Source organism: Thermobia domestica, chromosome 15, assembly GCF_964235325.1.
Source record: "Thermobia domestica chromosome 15, izTheDome1.hap1.1, whole genome shotgun sequence".
NCBI lineage: Eukaryota > Metazoa > Arthropoda > Insecta > Zygentoma > Lepismatidae > Thermobia > Thermobia domestica.
In genome coordinates this window covers 168,116,063-168,139,854 of record NC_137468.1, presented here as the reverse complement: position 1 = coordinate 168,139,854, position 23,792 = coordinate 168,116,063, and the positions used below count along the sequence as shown (strand labels likewise).

The following is a 23,792-nucleotide window of genomic DNA, read 5'->3' as shown; positions in this document are numbered from 1 at the left end:
TAAATTTCTGATAACTTGGTGTAATGCCATTCGAAAGAAACGAAGATCTATAGTAGATTTGCAACACTGTTATTGGTCAGAATGTCAAATTGTTTCCCGGGTGTTGCTTGCATCATGAAAAACGTGAGTGTTTATTCTTTATTATTTTGAAAGTTAGAAGGGCGTGCCAAAATAAACGTTTCACTCAGTATATTAAAGTAATGAAAGAGACATGTTATAAATTATATTATAAAAGTAAAGTTGCTGAAATACATGAAGTAAATTTTCTAATATTCAGTGCTAGAAAATAGAATATATATAGAATTCTTTAATATTTAGAAGAATGCTACACCAGCTTTACAGGAAACTGACAGCTGTTATATGATAAGATCATAAAAAACCAACAAGTAAAGGAGTAACGTAAGCATGTGGACTTTCACCCCTTCTGTTCAACGTTTATATAGAAGAGGCAATCAAAGAATTATTTGATAAAAACGAGAAAGGGGTAAAAGAAAAGGCCAGGTTTTCAGCACAACAAGTTTTGTTGATGACATAGCACTAATAGCGAAGAACGAAAAGACTTACTGGAACCACTTTAAAACTTGAACGACCATCTGAAAAAAAAACATTCAAAATGAAAATAAACAAGAAAAATAAAGTGATAAAGTGCACAAGAGCAGGACACGAAGAAGCAAACGTATGGCTAAATGGGTAGAAAAAGAAAACGTTAAGACTTGCACCTATTAAGTCGAATATCTTCGGATGTAAGTGAGAAAGACCTAAGTTCCAGAGCAGCGCAGCCTAAACAAACATTCAATACGAAAAGAGGACTGCTAACATCAAGAAATGTGTCGTTGGACGTTCGTAAACAATTTATTAAGACTTTAGTATGGAGCGTGGCGCTTTACGGATCACAGACATGGACACTTAGAAAACCTGAAATATTCAAGCCAGAAGCATTAGGAATTTGGTGTTGGCGCAGAATGCTGCGCATATCATGGACAGAAAGACCGGGTCTTCTGACCATCTCTGTCAACTCTTCACTATTAATGTACTAATAAATAAAAGTACGTCTTTAAAACTGGAACAAGAAAAAATACACGCATATAGGGCAATTTTAATACAAATAATATTATGCACTTTAAAATGATAATTAAAGATGAAATTTGGGAAGAAGTATTTTTGCACAATGATGTAAATGAAAACTGGAACGTTTTTCTTGATAACATTAGTTACTATTTCAATGTAGCTTTTCCCAAAAAGAGTGTTACTTTACACACAAAAGCTTCCAAACAATGGTGTACTCAGGGTATTAAAATTTCCAGTCGAAAAATGAAAACACTAAACTTGTTAAAGAAGGAAGGAAATACTACTGTAGCATTCGAAAAATATTACAATATATATATATATATATATATATATATATATATATATATATATATATATCAACTTCCTGACGACGTGACTATAAAGCATGGGGATAATGGAAGAGTGACGTCCAGAAGTTGCTACCACTCATTATCCGGAATGAGTAGGTTAATGTTTTAAGTGAGAGGAACTTATAATAAACTCTGTAATTTGTTTCATTCATGTATTTGTCTAAATGATGTCATAGTGTCTGAGTGTATGTTCTGTGTGAATGTAGCCTAACAATCAGATCACAAATCGTAAATGACTGGAAATTGAATCACGATCAACACATACATAGCTGAGGTACACATACCTTCGTAATGCGATGAATGTCTGGACTGGTGGTTCTGTACTCTTCAGCTCTGGATCGCCTGGACAGGATTCCTGGCTGTATGTGGTATCCAACGGAATGCCAACTAGAGACCAACCATTCCTAGTGGACTATAGTTGTACTTTAACGTGGAGTAGGTCACCCTTGATCTACTTATGGTCGTGATAGCTCTCAGACCACTACCATGCTGCTAATTGTCGATGACTGACCGTAGTCTGATACTCTGATCGATGTCTCCCGCTTCTGATCCAGATCCTCTCCAACAAGAGGTTTTTGTTCACCAATTCCAGACGCTGGAATTCGCTATGTCCTTCAATTGTGTTTACCTCAGCTATTGTTGAAACATTTGTTTCAACCCGTATTACATCGTGACCAAATTCCCAGATTAACAATCTCTGCAGATCTGAAAGTTGTGCCACATTCAAATTGTGTCAATGTTAAACTAGATTGCACATTGATGACATTACAATTCTCGATTTCAACTTTACGAAACAAAACAAAACAAACAATCTGACGATTTAGCGTCTCGCCATGATTTAAATGACAACACAACATAAATATAACCATTTACGTAAACAAACAAATGTACGTGTTTAATATGACATAACATTATCACAGTACTTTAATATTTTCAATTTTAATTATAATAAATCTTTATCTCCGTCACCAAAAAAAAATCTTAAAATCCATATACCGCCACATGCCCCTCCTTCAAAACGAGGGAACTGCGTTCTCGACTAAATTTCTGAATAGAAATTAGTTTAACACTCAATACACAAATACGTTTATACAAGAATCAATATTTAAAAATCATACAAATTTCCTTCACCTATATATATCATTATACCCATATTATACTTTATTTGATATAACATATTTAAATTTTAAAAATATATACATTTCTATATCTTGTAGATTTTTCTTTTTTTTAAAAAAAAAGTTTATGGCATGAATCTCAATGATAAAATGTAGTCTTATGCCATCTAGTATTTTTTATATAGCACTACGTGCTACTCAATGCTCTCGCAAAATTATATACATGTACTTTTTTATGTCTCTTCACAGTAATTTTCCATTCAGTATGGTATCAAAGTCCACTGCACAGTTTCTCAATGTAACAATTTTATTGTAAATCTCAGTGTCTTAATCACCGATTTATTTCATCAATAATTCACTCACTGAAACACACTTCACCTTTCTAAAATACATTTGTACACTTAATAGCAACGTCATGTTTACGTTGTTGCATTTTATAATGTGTTTGAAAAATGCTAAAATAAAACACCACTAGTAAATCACTTCACTACTGTTACAAGTTTCACTTCTGAGGATAGCAACTATGATTTCAACTCATGCCGTAAAATGCTGATTCTATATTTTTTGAGTGCCCGTGAACTTGAAAAACTTCCACGTTGCTTCCGCAGTAGCTTCCTTCCGACGTGCGTTATTGGTTGTGAATTTCATGCTAGCGGTTATTTTCTCCAAAATTTAGTGATTTTTACAGAATCACGACGTCGCATGGTCTAAAGTAAACTTTAGCATTGTTCGGTTCTTTGGTTAAAAGTTCGTGCTTATTTACGGTATCAGCATCTTCGAAATTCGTGTTTGTATGTGCAACACCCTGAATTTCGGCAGTGTTCGTTACCATATGTGCACCCCTATATGATTGTGTTTTCTCGTGCCTGTTCCATCATTTCATCATTGTGATCTAGAGTGTTTTCAGTTTTGTGTTTTTTGTGTTTGTGAATTACTGAATATATGTCAGTGCTTAGGTAGTGTGTAATTTGCCTGTGTTCTTCGTAGACAGTGTTCTTGTTTTCTATACTATTGACCTTTCCTCTCTTATTCTCTATTTTCTGTAACCTATATATTACATATGCCGTAATTATTAGAACCAACGCTACTAAAATTCCTAATACTGTTAAAACTAATATTAATACCACTGTCTTCTTTTGCATAGTTCTGCAAAATATAAAATAACTAGGCGTGAGATTCTATTTTCGTCTATTTTATCTATTCTGAGCTATTATGTTTCTATATTTGTGTCTATGGTTACCATTAGTAAAATCTTACATTGTGTCGATCATAGGCCTATCTATTTTCGTTCTTTTTTCTTTCATTGCAACTTTTAATGTACAAAGAATGCATATTTCTTTACAATGAACTATTTTCCTACCTTTATGTAATCTATCTTAGTGCAAGAAGTCACCTTCATTACATATTAGTTCTCTTCTTCTCTTCTCTTACTTTACTTTCTTTTTAAAGTCGTAGTACCGACACATTTCCGCTCATATTTATGTACTTAAATACGCTTTCTAACTACTTATCTGCATATATTTAGGTACTAATACGTGTATTGATCTTTCTTTCTATAACGTTACAATTCTTTATTCATTTAGAATTTATACATATTGCATCGAAATTCGCATGAAAATGCTGTATTCATCATATGTGGGCGTGGCTTGCGAAGCAAGCTTCCATGCTGGCTGATAAGTCCCGCCTACTTGGTGATGAAAGGAGTAGTCAGCGCTCGCGCTCTGAGTGATGGCGGCACTGTTGCCAAGCTATTATATTTTATGCACGAGAGCAAACAACGTCTGTCTAGTCTCCTGTATAAATATAAACTTAAACATCTAATATGTTATATAATGAATACTTTGCTTCTTATAGATAAACATCTATATGCCAATATATTACTATAACGATTATTAATTATTTTTAATTTTCACTTCTTTTTTTAAAAAAACTTGGAATTTAGAAAATAAATTTGGTCCAAATACATTGTTTACATACCAATTTTGAATATTTTAAACAAGATGCAATACGTATGAATCCTATTCTGACTATTTTACTGTTTATTTAACATTCTTTTAACTATTTTCTTCTCGGTATTTATTTATTTTTTTAAATTTCCACATACTCTTTACGACTTGTTATTTTCACTAGTAAGCTTACTTTCTACATTTTATACTTATATTATCTATTCTTATTCTCTATTTTATCTATTATCTACCTCTATTACTATTTTTAATAGATTTCAATTTTTATTCTCGCTGTTCAAGTAGCTGTCAGCTAGTTATCTCACTGATGTTTTAATGTTACTAATCCTAGTTATTACTCTATTTGCTGGATGTTATCTAGGCCTTATCTATGATATTCTATTACTATTCTTAATGCTTCTCTTGGATAACAGAAGTACAAAGTGTTCTCGTTTTACTTCGCGTGTGTTTCTTTTCCGTTCATTTAAGCTTTCCGTTACACCAATGGCTACTTTGGCTCTAGGATGTCTAGGATTTTCCTATTATCTAGGCTTATTGACTCATGTTTACCACTTTTGTTCGGTAAGTACATATACTCATTTGCCAATTGTTTACTATTCTAATATAGTGTTTCTTTTCAGGTTACCGTTTTAACATTCATTTTTTTTAAAATAATGATTTTCTTCTCCATACCTATAAATGTTCAATATTATTTGTTTTTTTAAACCCAAGGTACATACAACATTGTTTTACGTCATTCATTTACTATATTATTACTTGCTGATTATTATTATTATTATTATTGATGTTGAATTTTATATTGACGAATCGACTTGTAGAGTCTGCAGTACAATATTACAAGCAAAGTAGTCGTCATTATTAGTGCTATAATGATTCCGCCTACGACATACATAATGTAATCCGTTTTTAAATTTAATTTTGGCATTGTTGTAACTACTTTTAATTTTAATAATTTTTCAGTTAATCCATTTAATTCTTGCGCATGCAAAGAAAAATTTATTTGTTTTTCCGTCCAATTTCCAATCAATTTAATATGATTACGAACTTGTACTATTTGCTTAGTCGGAATTACAAATTCACCTATAATTATGTTATCGACTTTATCGTAATTTATAAAATATGATCTATTCTTCGTCTGTTCCAATTTTGTGGAAGTAATTTCCTGATGGACGCCTACCTTTGTCATATACGCATCCTGTTGAACAGATGAGTACATAACACTTGCATGCGTATATCTGAATATTACTTTCCCCAAAAATTTTTCTGAATTTTGTTGACATCCTTCTAAAGAGTTATTTAATACAATATTATTCTAACATTTTGCCTCATCTTCTAATTTAATGCTTTCGCAAAAATATAAGAAACTTTTAAATTCGCACTTCGTTTTATCCAATGAGTGATATTTACCTTCTTCCAAATATACCGCTTCTGGTAATTCATAGAATATTCTTGTATTATTAAATAAAAAACCCATTGAAATTACATTGTACATAATTGAAATGCTACTATCGTATATGATCGGAGTTTTTAACAAGTCGACATTATTTTTTTCATAATGATACTTCATTAAGTATATATTCGACATTTGGTAGAACATTCCAATATCTGACCTATAAATAGTGTGTTTTAAAACATCATGAAGATTTACCAATCTTTTTACGTCTTCGTTTGAAAGTATGTAGTATGACAACTGATTATTTAATATGCTATTTATGATTTTATTCACCCTTTCTTGAACTAAGTGTGCGAATAAATTCGCAAGTATCTTGCGTTGAGATTGATGTAAATAACAATACAATTCCTGAATTTTACTTTTAAGCCCTTGCAAAACATGTTGTACTTTTACTACGACGCCATGTACCAGGGAAATTTCATTATTAAAGGATGTTTTTAAGTTTTAAATTTCATTAGCTAGCAAGTTTTCATGTTTAGAAAGTTTTTCTACCGAATGTGACAATTGTTGATTATGCACCAAATTATACGTGGATAAACCAATAGATGACAAAACCTAATAACCAAGAGAATATAAATCTTTTACTTCTATAATTATGAATACACCTAGTCTTGCCATTTTCATACACAAAATGACAAGGCAATAAATTTACAATGTTTCTCCTAAATTCTCGTTCTATCGCATATTCGTTTAAAATGTACGCATCGGTACATTTATCATGCACCGGCACTGCTTCTTGAAAGTTTAAATGCAATTTTATAGTTGTGTACCCATGTTTGTTGAGTGCACGGCATAAGCGTCCTGCACTAATGCCAACCCAACCTCTGGCAAAGTGACCTGCTGATGAAAAAAATGAAATCTTTGAGTTTTTCGTCCCACGGTTATGCCGGTGAGGCTAAAGGAGACGGTGATTATGAGAAATGAATGAAATGGTGGAATGAAGGAAGTGGGAGGAAACGGGAGAACCCCGAGAAAACCCACGCACACGGTGTTTGTCCACCACAAAGTTCACTTGGCGGGAGCAGGGTTTGAACCCGGGACCCCATGCACCAGAGGTGAACGCTCTACCACTGAGCCACCGCGGCCCCCCTGCTGATGATCATCTTCTGCTATGCACACCATCATCGCTATCATTTCCAAAATTATATTCGTCAACATGGTGTTTACTGTAAATAATTAAAACCTAAAATTACTTATTCTCTTCTACATAATGAATTACTATACTTATTTTAATAAATTTTAAATCTTTTATTTAGCTATTATTTATACTGTTTACTTATTTATTTATTTAATATTTTTTTTATTTAATTTATTTATGTTGTATATGTAACTTAGATAATTTACTACACAGATCAATAGATTATGACTTCTCTAATTAAAAAACTCTATATTCCTATTTTCTCTAATTTCTGTAAACAAAACATGTTTACCAGTTCAGGATTTTCTGATGGAAACCGACGTTTCCTTCGGTTTCGGACGGACTTTGGCTGTTAAACTGCGGTCCAGCTCGCAGTCACTGATAAACGCATTTTGTCTACAGATGACCTATCGAAATATTTCAAACTTATAAACAATTTTATTTGTTTACTTTTTTCCGTTTCAAGCGCAACAATCATAAACGGTTGTGGTACTTGAGTTTGTGAAACCATGATGTTCACGCTAAATTTCCTTTTTTTTCCTAGTTATCACTGTTTGAACTTGAATCATCCTCATCATTGTCACTTTCTCCATCCTTTGGTCCAACGAAAGGTTTTAATCGACGAATGTCCACAGTATCAACTTTCTCTTGACCCTTCTTGGTTTCATATCTCACCTTATACGAATTGTTATTCATTCGATCTAAAATAATGCCTCGGATGTTAAACCTTCCCCCAAAACATGCTGGGATTCCAGCCCTTGTCATCTCTTTTATCCAAACTTTCTGTCCGATGTCAAACTTAGGTTGGGAAAATTTCTTCTCTATTTGTTTTTTCTGCGACTTAAATCGTTTTTGCAGATTTTGGTACGCTACTTTTCTCGCTTCCTTCACGGCTTGGATTCGCGCATCATTCTCAACGTACTCACAGGGAATGTCCAGATCTTGTTCTAGGAACTTTCTGGGTTCACGTCCTGTCAGTAGATAGTATGGCGAATGCTTCGTACCATCGTGAACTTGAGTATTCATTGTAAACACAATACATGGAAGAATCTCGTCCCAATTTGTGTATTCTCTATCGATGTAATGCTTCATTACCGGCTGAATTGACCTATTGCTCGTTCAGCGGTACCAAATTTTCAAAAGTAAATCCCTACGTTAAGCGGGTTTGCATATCCAGGCTCCTAACTATGAAAACATTTACGATCACTCTAACCCCAACAATTTCACAGAGTCAACCTGTTGTATATAAGTTATTAGGACGTAAAATTGAACATAATTTATACGAAAAAGACTTTTATGCATTGCAAGACCTGTAACTGCCAAATATTCACCACAAACTTATAGTCGTATCGACATAAACAAAAAGAAGTGTGGAACAGGAAACTACTTTACCCAAAAGTCAAAAGAGACTCACGGAAGACATACGAACTGGTCGAGCGGTTTTGGTCACTAGTCTATCAATTAGAAGTTTATGTGTTCAAACCCTGAAGGGATAATTCGTTTTTTTTATATATATATTTTTTAAAGTGTGTTCCTATTTTCATCAGAGGACTGAGAACATTTCTTTAAATAAATCTTTGGCAACTATTTTTTTCTCAAATTCCATTAGAAGGGAAAATTATATGATTTGCAAATCTAAAATCCACAGCTGAGAACAAAATATTATGTTCAATATTTCATTATTATCCTTTGATTTGTAATGAAAAACTAATTATAAGCATTGACGATTTCAGAAGATTCTCCCCCGGTAATGGTCAATATATGAATGAGAGAAAACTGATAAAACATTTTTAGTCCCCTTTGAGCATGATAGAAGATAACTTATGGCCACGAAGGGGGAAATTTATGTCGACAGAGTCTCAAATTCTCCCACAGGTCATGCCCTGAAATCATCAGTTTGAAAGGTTTCCTTAACAAATAGAATATTACATTTATTTCTCGTTCTACGTTTTGAAATGGAAAAATCATAATTTTAAAGTGAATTATAATACGATAAGCATAGATTTATAAAACTAATGAAGTAAATATTCTTGTGTAAGTTATCGATTTTTAATCAGATTAAAACTCGAATATTCGTTTGCATCGCACTTTAAGGTAAATCCTCTCTATATATAATTCTTACTGGAAAGTATGTTTAACTCCAATTACTTAATCAATATTTTTAATAATATATTTTTTTGTAATACTTTTACTATTCAATGTTGTATACACTTCATTTCCCAAAGCAAAGCCTCGGTAGGTTAATGTTTTAATTGAGAGGAACTTATAATAAACTGTAATTTGTTTCATTCATGTATTTGTCTAAATGATGTCATAGTGTCTGAGTGTATGTTCTGTGTGAATGTAGCCTAACAATCAGATCACAAATCGTAAATGACTGGAAATTGAATCACGATCAACACATACATAGCTGAGGTACACATACCTTCGTAATGCGATAAATGTCTGGACTGGTGGTTCTGTACTCCTCAGCTCTGGATCGCCTGGACAGGATTGTTGGCTGTATGTGGTCTCCAACGGAATGCCAACTAGAGACCAACCATTCCTAGTGGACTATATTTGTACTTCAACGTGGAGTAGATCACCCTTGATCTACTTATGGTCGTGATAGCTCTCAGACCACTACCATGCTGCTAATTGTCGATGACTGACCGTAGTCTGATACTCTGATCGATGTCTCCCGCTTCTGATCCAGATCCTCTCCAACAAGAGGTTTTTGTTCACCAATTCCAGACGCTGGAATTCGCTATGTCCTTCAATTGTGTTTACCTCAGCTATTGTTGAAACATTTGTTTCAACCCGTATTACATCGTGACCAAATTCCCAGATTAACAATCTCTGCAGATCTGAAAGTTGTGCCACATTCAAATTGTGCCAGTGTTAACAAACTAGATTGCACATTGATGACATTACAATTCTCGATTTCATCTTTACAAAACAAAACAAAACAAACAATCTGACGATTTAGCGTCTCGCCATGATTTAAATGACAACACAACATAAATATAACAATTTACGTAAACAAACAAATGCACGTGTTTAATATGAAATAACATTATCACAGTATTTTAATCTTTTCAATTTTAATTATAATAAATCTTTATTTCCGTCACCAAAAATAAAATCTTAAAATCCATATACCGTCACAATATATATATAAACGTGTAATTATAGCAGCAAAACAAATGCACAACGAAACTATAGAACAGAATTCGGCTAATAAGACCAAAGCGATGTGGTCATTAGTAAATAATGAAATAAAAATAAATCAAACAAGAGAAAATATTACTGAAATAAAACAATGAAGAAGTAATTTATAACCCACATATGATTTCAGACACATTCAATTCTTATTACACAAATTTAAGTAGAATATATGACAAACACAAAAATAAAAACTAATTTGGGAAAGTTAACATAAAAAATAATCTAACTTCAATGTATATATATCCTGTAAATGTGACCGACGTAATTAGAATTATCAATCAAATGAAAAATAAATGGTCAGAAGGGATTCATGAAGTTCCTCATGCGCTTATCAAAAGAGTTGTAAACAGTTCTCTGGCTGAAGTTTTATGTTATTTGGTACACCTTTCTTTCCAAACAGGAGTCTTTCCTGATAAATTAAAAGTTACCAATGTTAAACCAATTTATAAAAAGGGGGATAAAATGTTTATCAGTAACTATAGACCGATCTCTTATTACATTTGCGAAAATATTAGAATTAGCAATGAACAAACAGGTTACACTATATTTACAAAGTACTGGAACAATTTCAAAAGATCAACATGGATTTATTTAAGGAAAATCAACGGAAACCATTATTTACCAATATCTGAATTACGTAGGCGAACTACTAGATAAAAGAAATAAGTGCATCGGATTGTTTATAGACCTTTCTAAAGCGTTTGACTTAGTGCCTCATAGAAAACTTTTCTATAAAATAGAGAAATGTGGAATAAGTGGAGTAACAAGAAACTGGTTTCGTTCATATTTGACAGATAGAATGCACGTGATGGAAATAACTAGAGTAGATGAGAGAAACTCAAAACTAACTACTTTCACATCTACAATGAATAAAATAAAATGCGACGTACCACAAGGATCAATTCTTGGGCCATTATGTTTTTGATATTTATAAACGATCTCCCGGATAATTTAAATTTTGCAAAAGCCACATTATTCGCGGATGACACAAGTGTAGCAATAACAGGCGAAAACCATCAACAATTAAATACTAACATCGAAAACAGCTAACGAACTGGTTTGATCATAATAAGTTAATAGTAAATTCAGAAAAAAGCCTTGTCAATAAGCTTTAAATTAACAAACAACAATCTAGATAAAGGAAGTATAAAAATAGGAAAAAAAGAAATAAAACAATGTAGTTCTGTAAAATTTTTAGGTGTACATATATCAGCAAATTTAAAATGGGATTATCATATAGAAAAATTGCGAATAGGTTAAGAAAAATGTGTTTCGCCGTACAAACCATCAAAAATACCATAAAATATAGCAAAAATATTATATTACTGATCATTTGAATCTATATTAAGATATGGATTAATTTTTTTGGGAAATACTGTAGAACAGAAATATTGTTGTCCTTCAAAAAAGGGTTGTACGAATGCTAGCTGGTGTAGGACCCCGAGAGTCCTGTAGGAAATATTTCAAAGAACTAGCTATACTACCTTAACCATGTTTTATATATATTACTTAATAGAATTTGTAAGATCCAATATAAATGAGTACACAACAAACGGTGACGTGCATGGTTATAACACAAGAAAAAAGACTAATTTTCATCCACCAAACCATAGAACAGCAATGTACGAAAAAGGAGTAAAGTATGCTGGTATTATGCTATACAATAAGTTACCAAACAAATTAAAGGTAATCAAGTCTAATGTTACATTCAAAAGAAAATTAAAAGAATACCTATTGTTAGATTGCTTCTATACAATAGATGAATATAATCAATTTAATAATCACTATGTAAATAGTAATAGCAAAGTAACAAAATAGGTTCATTTATGTATAAGCTATGCTGTAGCATTGGTATAATGATATTTCAAACTACTGTAATGTATAAATGTATGAATTATGTTTAACACATGTGTCTAATATATATACTGCTTCAATTAGCCATGACAAATCCCATGTACTATCGGAAAATTATTTCCAAGTTTGTACAGAATGGATAAATAAAATGAAATGAAAAAAAGGAAAAGGAAGATAATGACGGAGACAGATCATGAAGATAATAGGAGCAAGAAAAAATAGCATTCTTGGCCATCTTATTCGGTACTCTGGATCATCTTGCTGATAAAGGGAAAGGCAGAAGGGACACCAGGAAGGAGAAGACCAAGGATAAAGTATTTAGATGCAGTTACGAAGAAGACACCATAACAAAGAATAAAACACCTCTCCTAAGACATATAAAGTTTTAAAATTTTCCTGTTCCCACCAACCTACAGTTAAGGTGAACAAGAAGAATATCTAGTACCTACATTCTACTGAGTATTTTTCATGCTCTTTCATTAAAATATGAGGATTATAAATGTACGTAAAAAATTATGATCTCTTGAATCTCTAGAAAGCTTAACACATGTGCATACAATTTAAAACCAACTCGAGTGCAACAATAATTTGGGAAATACCAAATTTAATACAGAATCAGTATATTATTTATCAGTACGTAAACTTAAAATCAAGGTTGTATGTACTTAACACAGGAAACGTGTGAATTCATTTTTAATCTCTTGTTGTCACTCTCTTTCAACCAGATATTTTCTCTCCTTTTTTTACGTTCTTTCATTAGAATTAGAACTCTATTAGGAACAAAACTGTTTAAACTGTTCGCGAAAAACAAATTATCTCATGAGTGGATTATGTTACAGACGTAAAATTTGTTATATAAAGTAATTAATGAAAATCAGTGGGGAAATAATCTACGCTCTAAGAGATAAAAGCGCGCAATGTGCGTAGTTATCATGATATATAAAATTACCACATAACATAAACTAATATAATGTAGAAACATCCATATCATCTGATGCAGTTTAATGATCACACTTTTGGTAGCATACAACAAGTTTTAAGAACACTTTATTGATTTATTTTTTCTCGGATATCATGAAATGATTTTCATCTGTGAACCCAAACATCTTAAACACAACATCTAAACTTGTTTCGATATTTAAATATGTTCAACGTCTAAAACTGCAAGATGTCCTGCCATAGAAGATATCTTTTCAGGAAAACAATGTAATATCATCATTTTTCTCCTATATAACGACGTTTTCCCGTTCCTTGCGTATCCCTTTATTGGTATAGTGTATTCGACTTCTTAAATAAATATATCAAAGTATCAAATTTCTTCGTGCGGTGTCTCATCCATATTATGTAGTCCATTCTCGAGTTATTACTCTAAAATAATTAAGGGACAAGGCTTGGTGGACAATGTTTACGAAGTACATTTATGTAGTTTTCGGAGCTACATACATGATATAATTTTTACAAAGCACATGATTGTTCCATCTCTAACTTTGTGATGAACATTTGCCATTTATAAACCCCTATAACACCTAAACAAAACAAACAAACAAAAAAGTTCGCATTTAAATACAGCTTGAGAAAACTACTTCTTTCCCCGCCTTTACCAACGCACTCTGAAAAGAGTAGAAATTTAATTTATATTGTCTCAGTAAAAGTTCCCTTTAGTTGAATGACTACGTCCCGAAAAGGGTCAACGTTTCATTCCAGTAACAAGAGCGAGAATATGAGCAGACCCTGCAACGAGGAACAATACGAATCAGCTTACCTCTGGTTGTATTAACTGAATCTGTAACAATCAAAAGTTAAAGTTATGCATAGGCTTTTGGATATTCTATTAAAGAGAATATTGACTCTTGTGACCACGTAGAACGAAAACAATTAGAAATTTGCACCAGCTCTGATCACTACTTAAAGTTTAGATGGTAATTTTCATTGTGTACTGTTAGGTTAAGATTTTAAACATTAATAATAATAGAAAATATTTTTCACTGTTAAAAATCCGTACATATTCTGTAGCATACGAAGCTTAGTCACTGTGTTATTTATTGAGCCCAATGTATATAGTCACAGAAGTAAAAACTTTCAAATGGATGTCATCGTAAAAACAACCAGCCAGCCTGGGTTCCTGTCACCCACATTCATACGATCTTTTTGTACAATATTCTCTTTATTCTTTTTGATCTACCAAACGGCTGTATAGCTTTTTCTTTCACAAGCATTTCATTATCCCCCATGTGTATTACAGATGCAAGCGACAAACTCATCTACCATAAACACTTCGATTTCCTTACTTGTGTGCTAATATGTGGTTCCTTCATAGTGTAAAGATCAGCTATACCTACAGAAATGTCAATTTTCTTTTAGATCACACAATCACGCTAAGTAACTTACTCAGTATTCAAAATTCATTAGTGTTTTTTTACTGCATGTTAATTACCAACTATATAACAAGATTGTTACATGTTATGTAATACAGCTTTAGTGAAGGCGGGATAGGTGAGAATAATGCCCTTTTCTCAACACAGGCTTGCATTAGAAAGAAAAACAACTGTAGCTACGTGATAGGCCTACTCCAATATATGCATTTCTTGCCATGATTACAGGAACAAGTATTACTCATATAAATTACATCCGGAAAAATCTCGTATCACGTAACATCGTCGGTATTAAGTTTAGAATAGCACAAACTAGTACACTTTGGTGACATATATACCAACAAAAAATTATTGAACGGGTCGCAATGATCACAGACGTGCATGAAATTGCTTTGTGATTCCAAGATGTCTTTCTCTGAAAAAGATAAAAAGGTTAAAATCCTCAGCTATGAGGGTGGGAGTTCTACTTCAGAAAGATTCCACGTAACATGTTTCTTGATTATTCAATTTAAATTATTCAAATCGTATTTCTGCGCTTCAGAACTAATGAAGCTGCAACATTTAACGGACAATTAACAAAAAATTAGGGGAACCAATTTGATCTTTACCGATGACGATGCTCACACGAATGCCTGTAACTGGAAGTGCCAATTTGGAAGAGCAATCCGAAGTAGATGCTTCCTCTTTAAGATGTATATTAGATACTAATCGGTAAATATAAATTTCCCTTAGCCTAGATTTACCCTATCAAAACCCAAGACAATCTTTCAGTAAGAACATAGATATTATTTATCATTATTATTTAAAAAAGGAAGCAGACTTCATAGACTTTTGAAAAGACCTTTTAACTACCTTACAATTGTGTTCGCCATGTTTACGCTATTTCGTTTTAAACAAAAAATACCTTCTTCTGTCTGTATCCAGCTTCTATTCCGTTCTAAGCAGGGTGGCGCCAAACTTCAGATTAGTTTTAATTCATTAAGGTTTTATATCAGACCGCCACTTGGGTATGTTATTCATGTCACTTTGGTTTCTCCGTTCAACTGTCTCGTTTTGTAAATGAAAGTAAAGTAAAACGCAATTCAGTTTTACTGACTCAAGATGTCCAATTGAGCGCAGTATTATGTGAAAACAGAAGAGTACAGGGTTATATATTTCTCAGCACAAAATTTCAAACACATTTTGATACACACATATATATATATATATATATATATATATATATATATATATATATATATATATATATATATATATATATATATAAACTATTGTATGTTGAAATATGTAATATATTATGTAGTTTCATTCAAAACATTTAAAAACCTACTTTAATTCTGTTAAAAGAAAAGTTAATCCTTTAAGGGAGAAACATTAACACGTACTCCCAATTCTCGTAATCCCAAACTGAGTTCCTCGTGGAAGATACAGCCTTGAAAGGAACTTGAGAATCACCCAAGTTCCATTCCCATATTATATTTGCTCTATCCCTCTACAAAAGATACGAAAATTTCCTCGGTGCATGTCTTTGACTATGTGCAACGTGCATTCTCAATATTTTCTCAGTACGATTCCGTTCCCTCCCCATATAAAATGGTGGTATATGCTATTAGTTCGTATTACTGCTGACAAGGATGTGCCTAAAAAGTCGAGCAAGCGCAGGTCACCCGTCACATGCCTGTTAAGCTGAACAGCAGTTTCTCAACAAACTTTCACTACTGTACACGAGAACAATGAAGATCCAGTGTGATTCGGAGCCCACGAAAAAAGAGCGTCCTTTATACCCTCTTTGTTGCATAATCAGAAGTAATCGATTGAATTATGAAGCACAAGGGCATAATACTTCAATAGACGATATATAAAGCGGAAGCTAGCACGATAGTTCTCACGTGATAATTATAATAATAAAAGCTTAATTATTCAGAAGTAAGAGCACAACGAAAGTAAGAAAAAAACTCTCTTATAAATCAGACAGGAAGTTTGACCATTAAGTGGTGACTTTTGATCCCCAACTCTACAAAAGGTCATGTCAAAATGTATGTGATTACGTTTTCGTAATACAGAGTGAAAGATATTGATTACTACACTAACGAGTAATACAAAATAATCAGAGGCATATTTGAATAAGACGAAACCCTCTACGCTAATAATGACAAAATTTTACGTTACAAGATATATGCAATAAACCAAATATTAAATTTTAGTGTGTTTAGTCACCTAAAAATACCTGTAATAAGATAAAGAAAAAGAAAAGAGTCTCAAATCGGACAAAGTTTTAAAAATTATACGAGTGGCTTTTATTGTTAGAATGTGTGCTTACCAATTCATTAAACAATTATAAAATACCTTTTACAATGTTTGTTATTAAACGATGAGTAACGAAATATCATTAAGCAACAAGCAAAAAAAAAAAAAAAAAAAAAAATATTCGTTATACCTTGATTTCTTTATAGATCAAATATTGCTGTCTTGACCTAAGAGTAACCAAGTATCGAAGGATTGTATTCGTTTGCAAAAATCGAAGTAGATAATAGTTTTAAAAAAATCACAACTTTATTTTCCTAATATTATCGGACCCAAGAGGAACGACAATGGGGAATGGCGGAAACTTCATAACGAGGAACTACATAATTTATACGGTTTACCCAACATTGTTAGGGTCGTCAAGTCTAGGAGTCTTAGGTGGGCGGGTCATTTAGCTAGAATGGAAAAAAGTAGAAACGCTTTCAAAGTCTTGACTGGAAGACCAATCGGAAAACGACCATTGGGAAGACCCAGGCGCAGATGGGAGGACAATATTAAGATGGATCTCGCAGAGATTGGAAAACAGAATAGAAACTAGATGCAGTTAGCTAAGGATAGAAGTCAGTGGAGAGCTTTTGTGAACGCGGCATTGAACCTCCGGGTTCCATAGGCCATAGAGTTAGTTAGTTAGTTAATATTATCGGATTTTATCGACTAATTAAATTTTAATCTTCTTGGATTTGAGTAGATTGCTTGTCAACAATTAATTGTAAGATGGTCACCTCTAAGTTAAAAGATTCATACGCCCCCAAGGTAAGAGACAGGATTCTGATGAGATGCATGATAATAATGGAATAACAAAACGGAACGCATGGATGAACTTCAAGAAACCCGAGCAAATGGTGTTCGTACACGGCTAAGCAGACTTGTCGGAATTTAGGATAGAATATGGATCCTCCGTGCCGGAAGCAATAACTCTACCACTGAGCAACCAGGGTTCTTATACAATGGTCAGTTCAAAGAACGGATAAAAGCCGACAAATGTAATTCAAAAGTAGGAAGAAAAGACCATTTATCTACAAGCCTTCCGAGTGGAAAGCGGTCATATGGTGAAACCAGATAGTATAAGATATAAACTTCCGAGACATGAATATTTACAAGTGAAGCTAAATAAAACATATATTAAAATGTTTACTAAAGCTGAATATTTGGTTCGTCTAGTAGAACTTCGTTCGTGACATGCCATACATTATTATCACAACTATGATAATAAGTGAAAATTTTACTAAAGTTGCAAACTTAAAATTTGTCGATAATTTCTTTGTATGGTCCGTATTTCGCATTCTTATTTAGTAGGGTTACGATTTTATCGTTATGATTTGATACTTATTTCACTGCTGAACAGTCTTACCTTTTACAAAGTTAGCATGTGTTGAAATAATTCTCATTCCATTAACAAAGTTAAAGTGATGAAGGAAAAAAAAAGTTTTAAAGAGGTACTGCAAGAGTTGAAATGCTTAAATAAAACATAACTGACAAAGTAAACGCATTTAATCGTACCTGAGATCCTGAGCATTCCTATATGCTTCTCGATTACCATTTTCTTTAACTTCCTCTTCGTGATCGTTCTTATCTCCAATAGTGGCAGACTGGTGACTGCTTGACTCTTTCGGGTTGTGTGTGAAATCGGAAGATTTGGACTTGATGTTACTGTGAAATCGTTTGGCATTTACAAATACATCAGCTGTTGTTAAACGTTTGACCCAACATATCGCTTTCGAAGTTAGTTTCCAATCTGATATTCTTTCATCCTCATAACTTTCTGAACCAATATTCTCTTCTTGCGTTGCATTTTCTCGTTCCTTATATTCCACACATATTGTAAGAGGATCTTTATCATCATTAGTGATACAACTGAATAATTTATAATCACATTCTTCAAATGACTTTTCCTCTGTTTTCATTTCAAGCTTAAAAAGAACGCTTTCAGTTTTCATTTCAATTTTATTACAAAGTTGGAATAACGAAAAGGCATTTTGCTAACTTAAAAAGCATTTATGTTGAAGATTTGAAACCTTTCGCACTTATTGTTCAAAAAGGAAACAAATCTGAAAGCAAAAAGAAAAATATTTTATGTCTTCAAAAAAATCTTAGCGGGCCTGCAGAAGACAACGGTAAATGCCACTCCAGCTCAAATTGAGTTAATAGGCGGAATGGTTTGGGATGTGAAAGATACTAAACCAGTATTTTAAAATATTCGAAATTTTGCTAGCACTCACACCAAAATTAAAATATATCCAAATACACAGATATTCATCAATATATATTTTTTCTCTTGTTAAAGGAAAACCTGATTTATTCTGTCTTCTACTGTACGTACAAATATATTGTAGGCCTAAATTATCTTTCCTGTAATAAAAATATTTTTGCTATGAATAAGTACATTTTACTGAGATACAATCATCTTTCTTTTTAAACAAAAATACAAATTTTGGGCGTGCGATCAATGTTGCATGACGACAGAAAACGCCACAATAAAATTTCCTCTGCTTCGTTGCTTGCTTATATTTCTTAAAAAAAGACTTGAAAAGAAATGATATATAAATTTTTCGCTTAAAAACGGATAACACTTTCATGACGTATTGCGGTATTTTAGACAGATTCTGAACCGGTCTTTACTACAAAATATATATTTTTTTCTCCCTTTACAGACCAGAGTATACCTACCTTAAATTAGCAAAGGAACAAACGCAGCACAACCGTAAGCATATGACATAATGCACTGAACTAAAACAATACATAACAATATATTTCCTCTCATACAAATTTGTTTTGGGATACTAAGATGTTTATCGAATTTCAAAGATTAAAATCAATTCCACCAAATAATAACACCGAACAGTTCTATTAACATATATACTAAAGACAAACTACACTTAAAAAAAAGTAAAAAGTGAGAAATCTATGTTATCTTTTTACTTCACCAAATTTCCTAAAATATTTTTTTTCTAAAAAGCTGCCTGTTCATATTAACAGGTCTTTTGAGATTTAAATGGTTATCATTGTTATTTGCATGTAGAGAACTATCATTTTTTCTACATTACAACTAAATAATAGCAAATTATTTTCCTCCTCTTTTATAACTATTAGTTTCTATCAGCAGTGACTTTTGGTAATTTATATCATTCTTGTCAAACAATTTACTCATAGAACATAAAAGGACTCTTTTCACCAACGAGACTGAATGCCTTCTCTCGAAGCAACGAAATCCCCAGGTGGGATTTTTTTTCGGTAGTACTTACTTAGCTTTATCAGTGTTTTTGCAGTATTTCTTTCACTCCCTGGGAGAAATCTTCTTAACTCATCACTGCTACAGTTAATTAATCGAATGACATACTAGCATTGCGAGTGTTAATCATGTGTATATATATATGATGTGACTGAACTTACACAGACTCTGCAAAGACGTGTTTCAAATTACATGTTTTCTTTATACTTGTACGCAGTTTGCAATGTTGGATTATATTCTGGATTTAATACACCCTAATTTAGATATTAAATGATAAGCAAATTCTTCGAGCTACTCTCTTACTCTACATTTTATCTTACGATAAAAATTTGAAAAAATATGCCTGACTAGTGATGGGCAGTGGGAATATTCCCGGTGGGAAGGAATTTATTTCCATTTCTCTACTTTATCTTCCAAATTATAAGAACCATATGACTAATTACTATATTTTAATATATTATGATTTACTTCTAGGTTTTAAAGAATATGGAGGTTAAAAAATTTAAAATTACTTGACAGTACTTTATATAACTATTAATATAAGTTTTTAAGTTCCATTTCCATTTTCACTAAAAAGTAAGGTAATTGTTTAGTATTGGAAGGCCAAAACTAGCAAAAAGTAGGATGATTTACGGAAGAAATGAGTTGATAGTGATGTTCAAGTAGTCAAGAATGTATCGAACACAATTTTTTTTAGGGCAGTAGGGGGTTTATACTAAACGGAAAGGTAAGTAGAAGTGATTTATGTGAGAAAAGAAAGTGAATTGATGGTAACGAAGATAGAAAACAACGTGCCGTGCGGTGCTCTAACCCGCCTTCATTCGCTAACGCTCGCTCTGCAATGCTGTCTGCAAAAAAAAGTAGGTGCAAAAGCTGACCCCCAATGCTAAAGAACAGCCAAAATTAGCAAAATACTAATTTACGAATGATGGATAGGAACCATTTTGTAAAGTAATTTAGAATTATCTAGAAATAGAGATGAAGTACTATTAATAAACCCTGAACTATCATTAGTAATACACGTCTTTCTGTCTCCTCTCTGGTCGTGTATGGCAACGTGACGTGCTAAAATATAAAGATAAGTTGAAAGTATCTTGAAAATTTTGTGAACATAAATCTGTATGCGCAAATGTTGATAAATTGATGAGACATGTATCTTCTAGCATTTACCCAATCTTATTGGTTTGTAACATTTATAAATTTAATGTCTTTATAATATCAGTAATAAAGTCAAGTTGAGCAAATCCAGTTACATATAAATTTAAACTGTTTAGTGGTTTAAAAGTATTAATTTTTCACACATAATTAATTGATAGAACATATTGTAAATAAATATACATTTATGCGTACTCTCTAAATATAATAAAGTGTTAATAAAGTAACATAGTACCGTTCAGAATATATATTTTAAAGAATACTCTGTGGACAACAGTAATAATATGCTGAGATATAAAAATTAATTCACCTTTGAAATCATAATATAGTAATAGAATGCAATTTTCTTTCTGATTGAACATAAATTCCCATTTTGGGAATCTTCCCGGGAATGTTCCCAGGGAATATTCCCGAAAAATATCTTCCCGGGAATTTACCCATCATTATGCCTGACCATGTCATACCGAAAATCTTGAACAAGAGTTTAGTGAAACTGTCGGTAATCTTTTTGATACAGAGGTACTTAACATGCTTCAAATTTTTAGTCAATTTATGCATGCTGTAAAACGAAACTGCCAACAGCAAATTATTTGTGAGCGACTGATTGCACGAAAGAGGACACCCATGCGGGAAACTTTCACAGATATGGAATTACTAGACTGATGTCAGGAAAACATATTTTACACAAAATTACACCACAAAGTTGTGATTTGTAAAGAATTGTAATTCCTTCCAATTGTTTCATTTATGAAACAACTTCACATCATAAATCGGTACAATGTAGTGGAGTTAAAATGTTAAAAAAAAATACTATAATAAAATACATTAAGTGATATTGTGCACTTAATTCTTGCATGTATATCTCGTAAGCCTTTCATTTTCTCTTTCTATTGTGAATTTTATGTAATATGTAATTCACTTTCTGATATTGCCATATTATTCCAATCTATTATATGATATACCGAAATAAAGAGGAAACGTAAAAACTTTCCAGTGATATATACTACATAATCTTTCAATTTCTAAGTTGAAACATTTACTTGTTTTAATACAGGAAAACGTTTTTGGTTAGATTATGGTGAAAAAAGTTTAATATCTAACCTGACCTTTTATTAAAAGAACTTATCGAATAAAGTATAAAAACAACACTGCAGAAAACTGAACCAACATATGGTAGATGGTCACTAAAAAGCATGAATGAAATCTAAAAGAGTCAAGTCGGGCATAGCTGGTACGCCCAGGCGGCAGCGCGTCCGAAATGGACAGACGCATCAGTAATGGTAGGTATACGCATAAGCGAGATCAATGACGAGAAGTGGATTTAGGCAATAATACGAGTTTCAATAGCAATTGTCATGGTTTCAGAATTGTATTTTATCTATATAAGTGGAACGTTACATCTTCTGTACATTGTGCAGTAATACACCCCAGGTGGAAAATAGCACCTAATAAAGTCACCTTTTATATGTACTCTCTTATTTTGTCCTTAGTAAAGCACTCGTAATGATCTTACACTAGTAACCTTAACACTTGTAAACCTGAAATACAGCTGCATAGCATTGGATTTAATTTTGTCGCCTGATAGAATGTACTCCTTATAAATATGTCTTTTCTTGCAGAGTATTATATTCTGCCTGTAAATATTCCAAAAGGTGATGCGCCAAAACTACACAAGCACCATAACTTTTTCCGATTCTCCAACGTGCTTGGTGTGCACCACTTAAAGAAGAAAGCCAGCGTTCTAACGAACACAGACAAAGGATATATCGTTTGTCTGTGCTAACGAATGTCTTATCTTGTCGTATGACTTTTATCAGTCAAATAGGTAGGTGCACCAGCTTACTAGTCAAATGTGCTACAAGTGCTAAATTGTCAAATGTGTACCTCAAACAGAGGATTTATGATTCAAAAAAAAATAGAAAAAAAGGACACAATCGGGAAAAAGGACACAAATCAGGAAAATAGTCCAAGTCAGAAGAAAGTCAAAACAAGAAAGAAGTTCAGGCAGGGAAAGAGGGCCACAAGCCAAGATGAACAGGGCAAAAAAGTTAAGGGTAAGATGGAAGTGTAAAATGAAAAAGGAAAGCGTATAAAAAAGAAGGGAATGTATGTACGTGTAAATGTAACAGAAAGTGTAAGTGTAGTGTAGATGTATAGCGAGTCCCACTTAGCCTTCTTCCTCACGGAGCACCACCAGACACGAGGCAACGACTACAACAGCCACTGCCGAACCTCAATGACTGTCTCGTATGAACAATTTACCGCTTATGCGTGTAAATGCACAGTTCCTAATGACCATACTCCAACAGACGCACGGGAAACCAAATTCCGCTTGAATGACACGGTTACATAGCATTCGTGCTATTGGTAGCCACATAGAGCAAGTTCATTTCGCTTATAGCTCTTGAATATATATATATATATATATATATATATATATATATATAGTAATGTGAGGCGGAAAATTTTGCATTTGGGAAAATTTTCCCCTATATTTTTCCGGAAAATTTTCCGTTCTAAAAAAATATCAGTAATCAAGTAACAATTCATCAGCAATCATGAAATTGATTGAATTCATGT

General features: G+C 32.7%; 1 protein-coding gene across 2 annotated transcripts in view; it reads right to left on the bottom strand.

Annotated features, from left to right (window-relative positions):
• The window catches only part of LOC145671345 (uncharacterized), a 31,495-nt gene extending 8,469 nt beyond the window's left edge, over nucleotides 1-23,026 (bottom strand). The window contains exons 1-2 of one of the 2 annotated variants that reach the window (XR_014128510.1): nucleotides 18,329-23,026; nucleotides 10,921-11,027 (exon numbers count right to left, since the gene is read on the bottom strand). Coding sequence is in view for 1 of the 2 variants with exons in the window: in XM_081740382.1 (XP_081596508.1) it covers nucleotides 18,329-18,765 (437 nt within the window). In the remaining variant the exon portion in view is untranslated. The remainder of the gene's footprint in view (nucleotides 1-10,920; nucleotides 11,028-18,328) is intronic. The other variant, XM_081740382.1, reaches the window with a different exon arrangement.
• Between the last annotated feature and the right edge of the window lie 766 nt (nucleotides 23,027-23,792).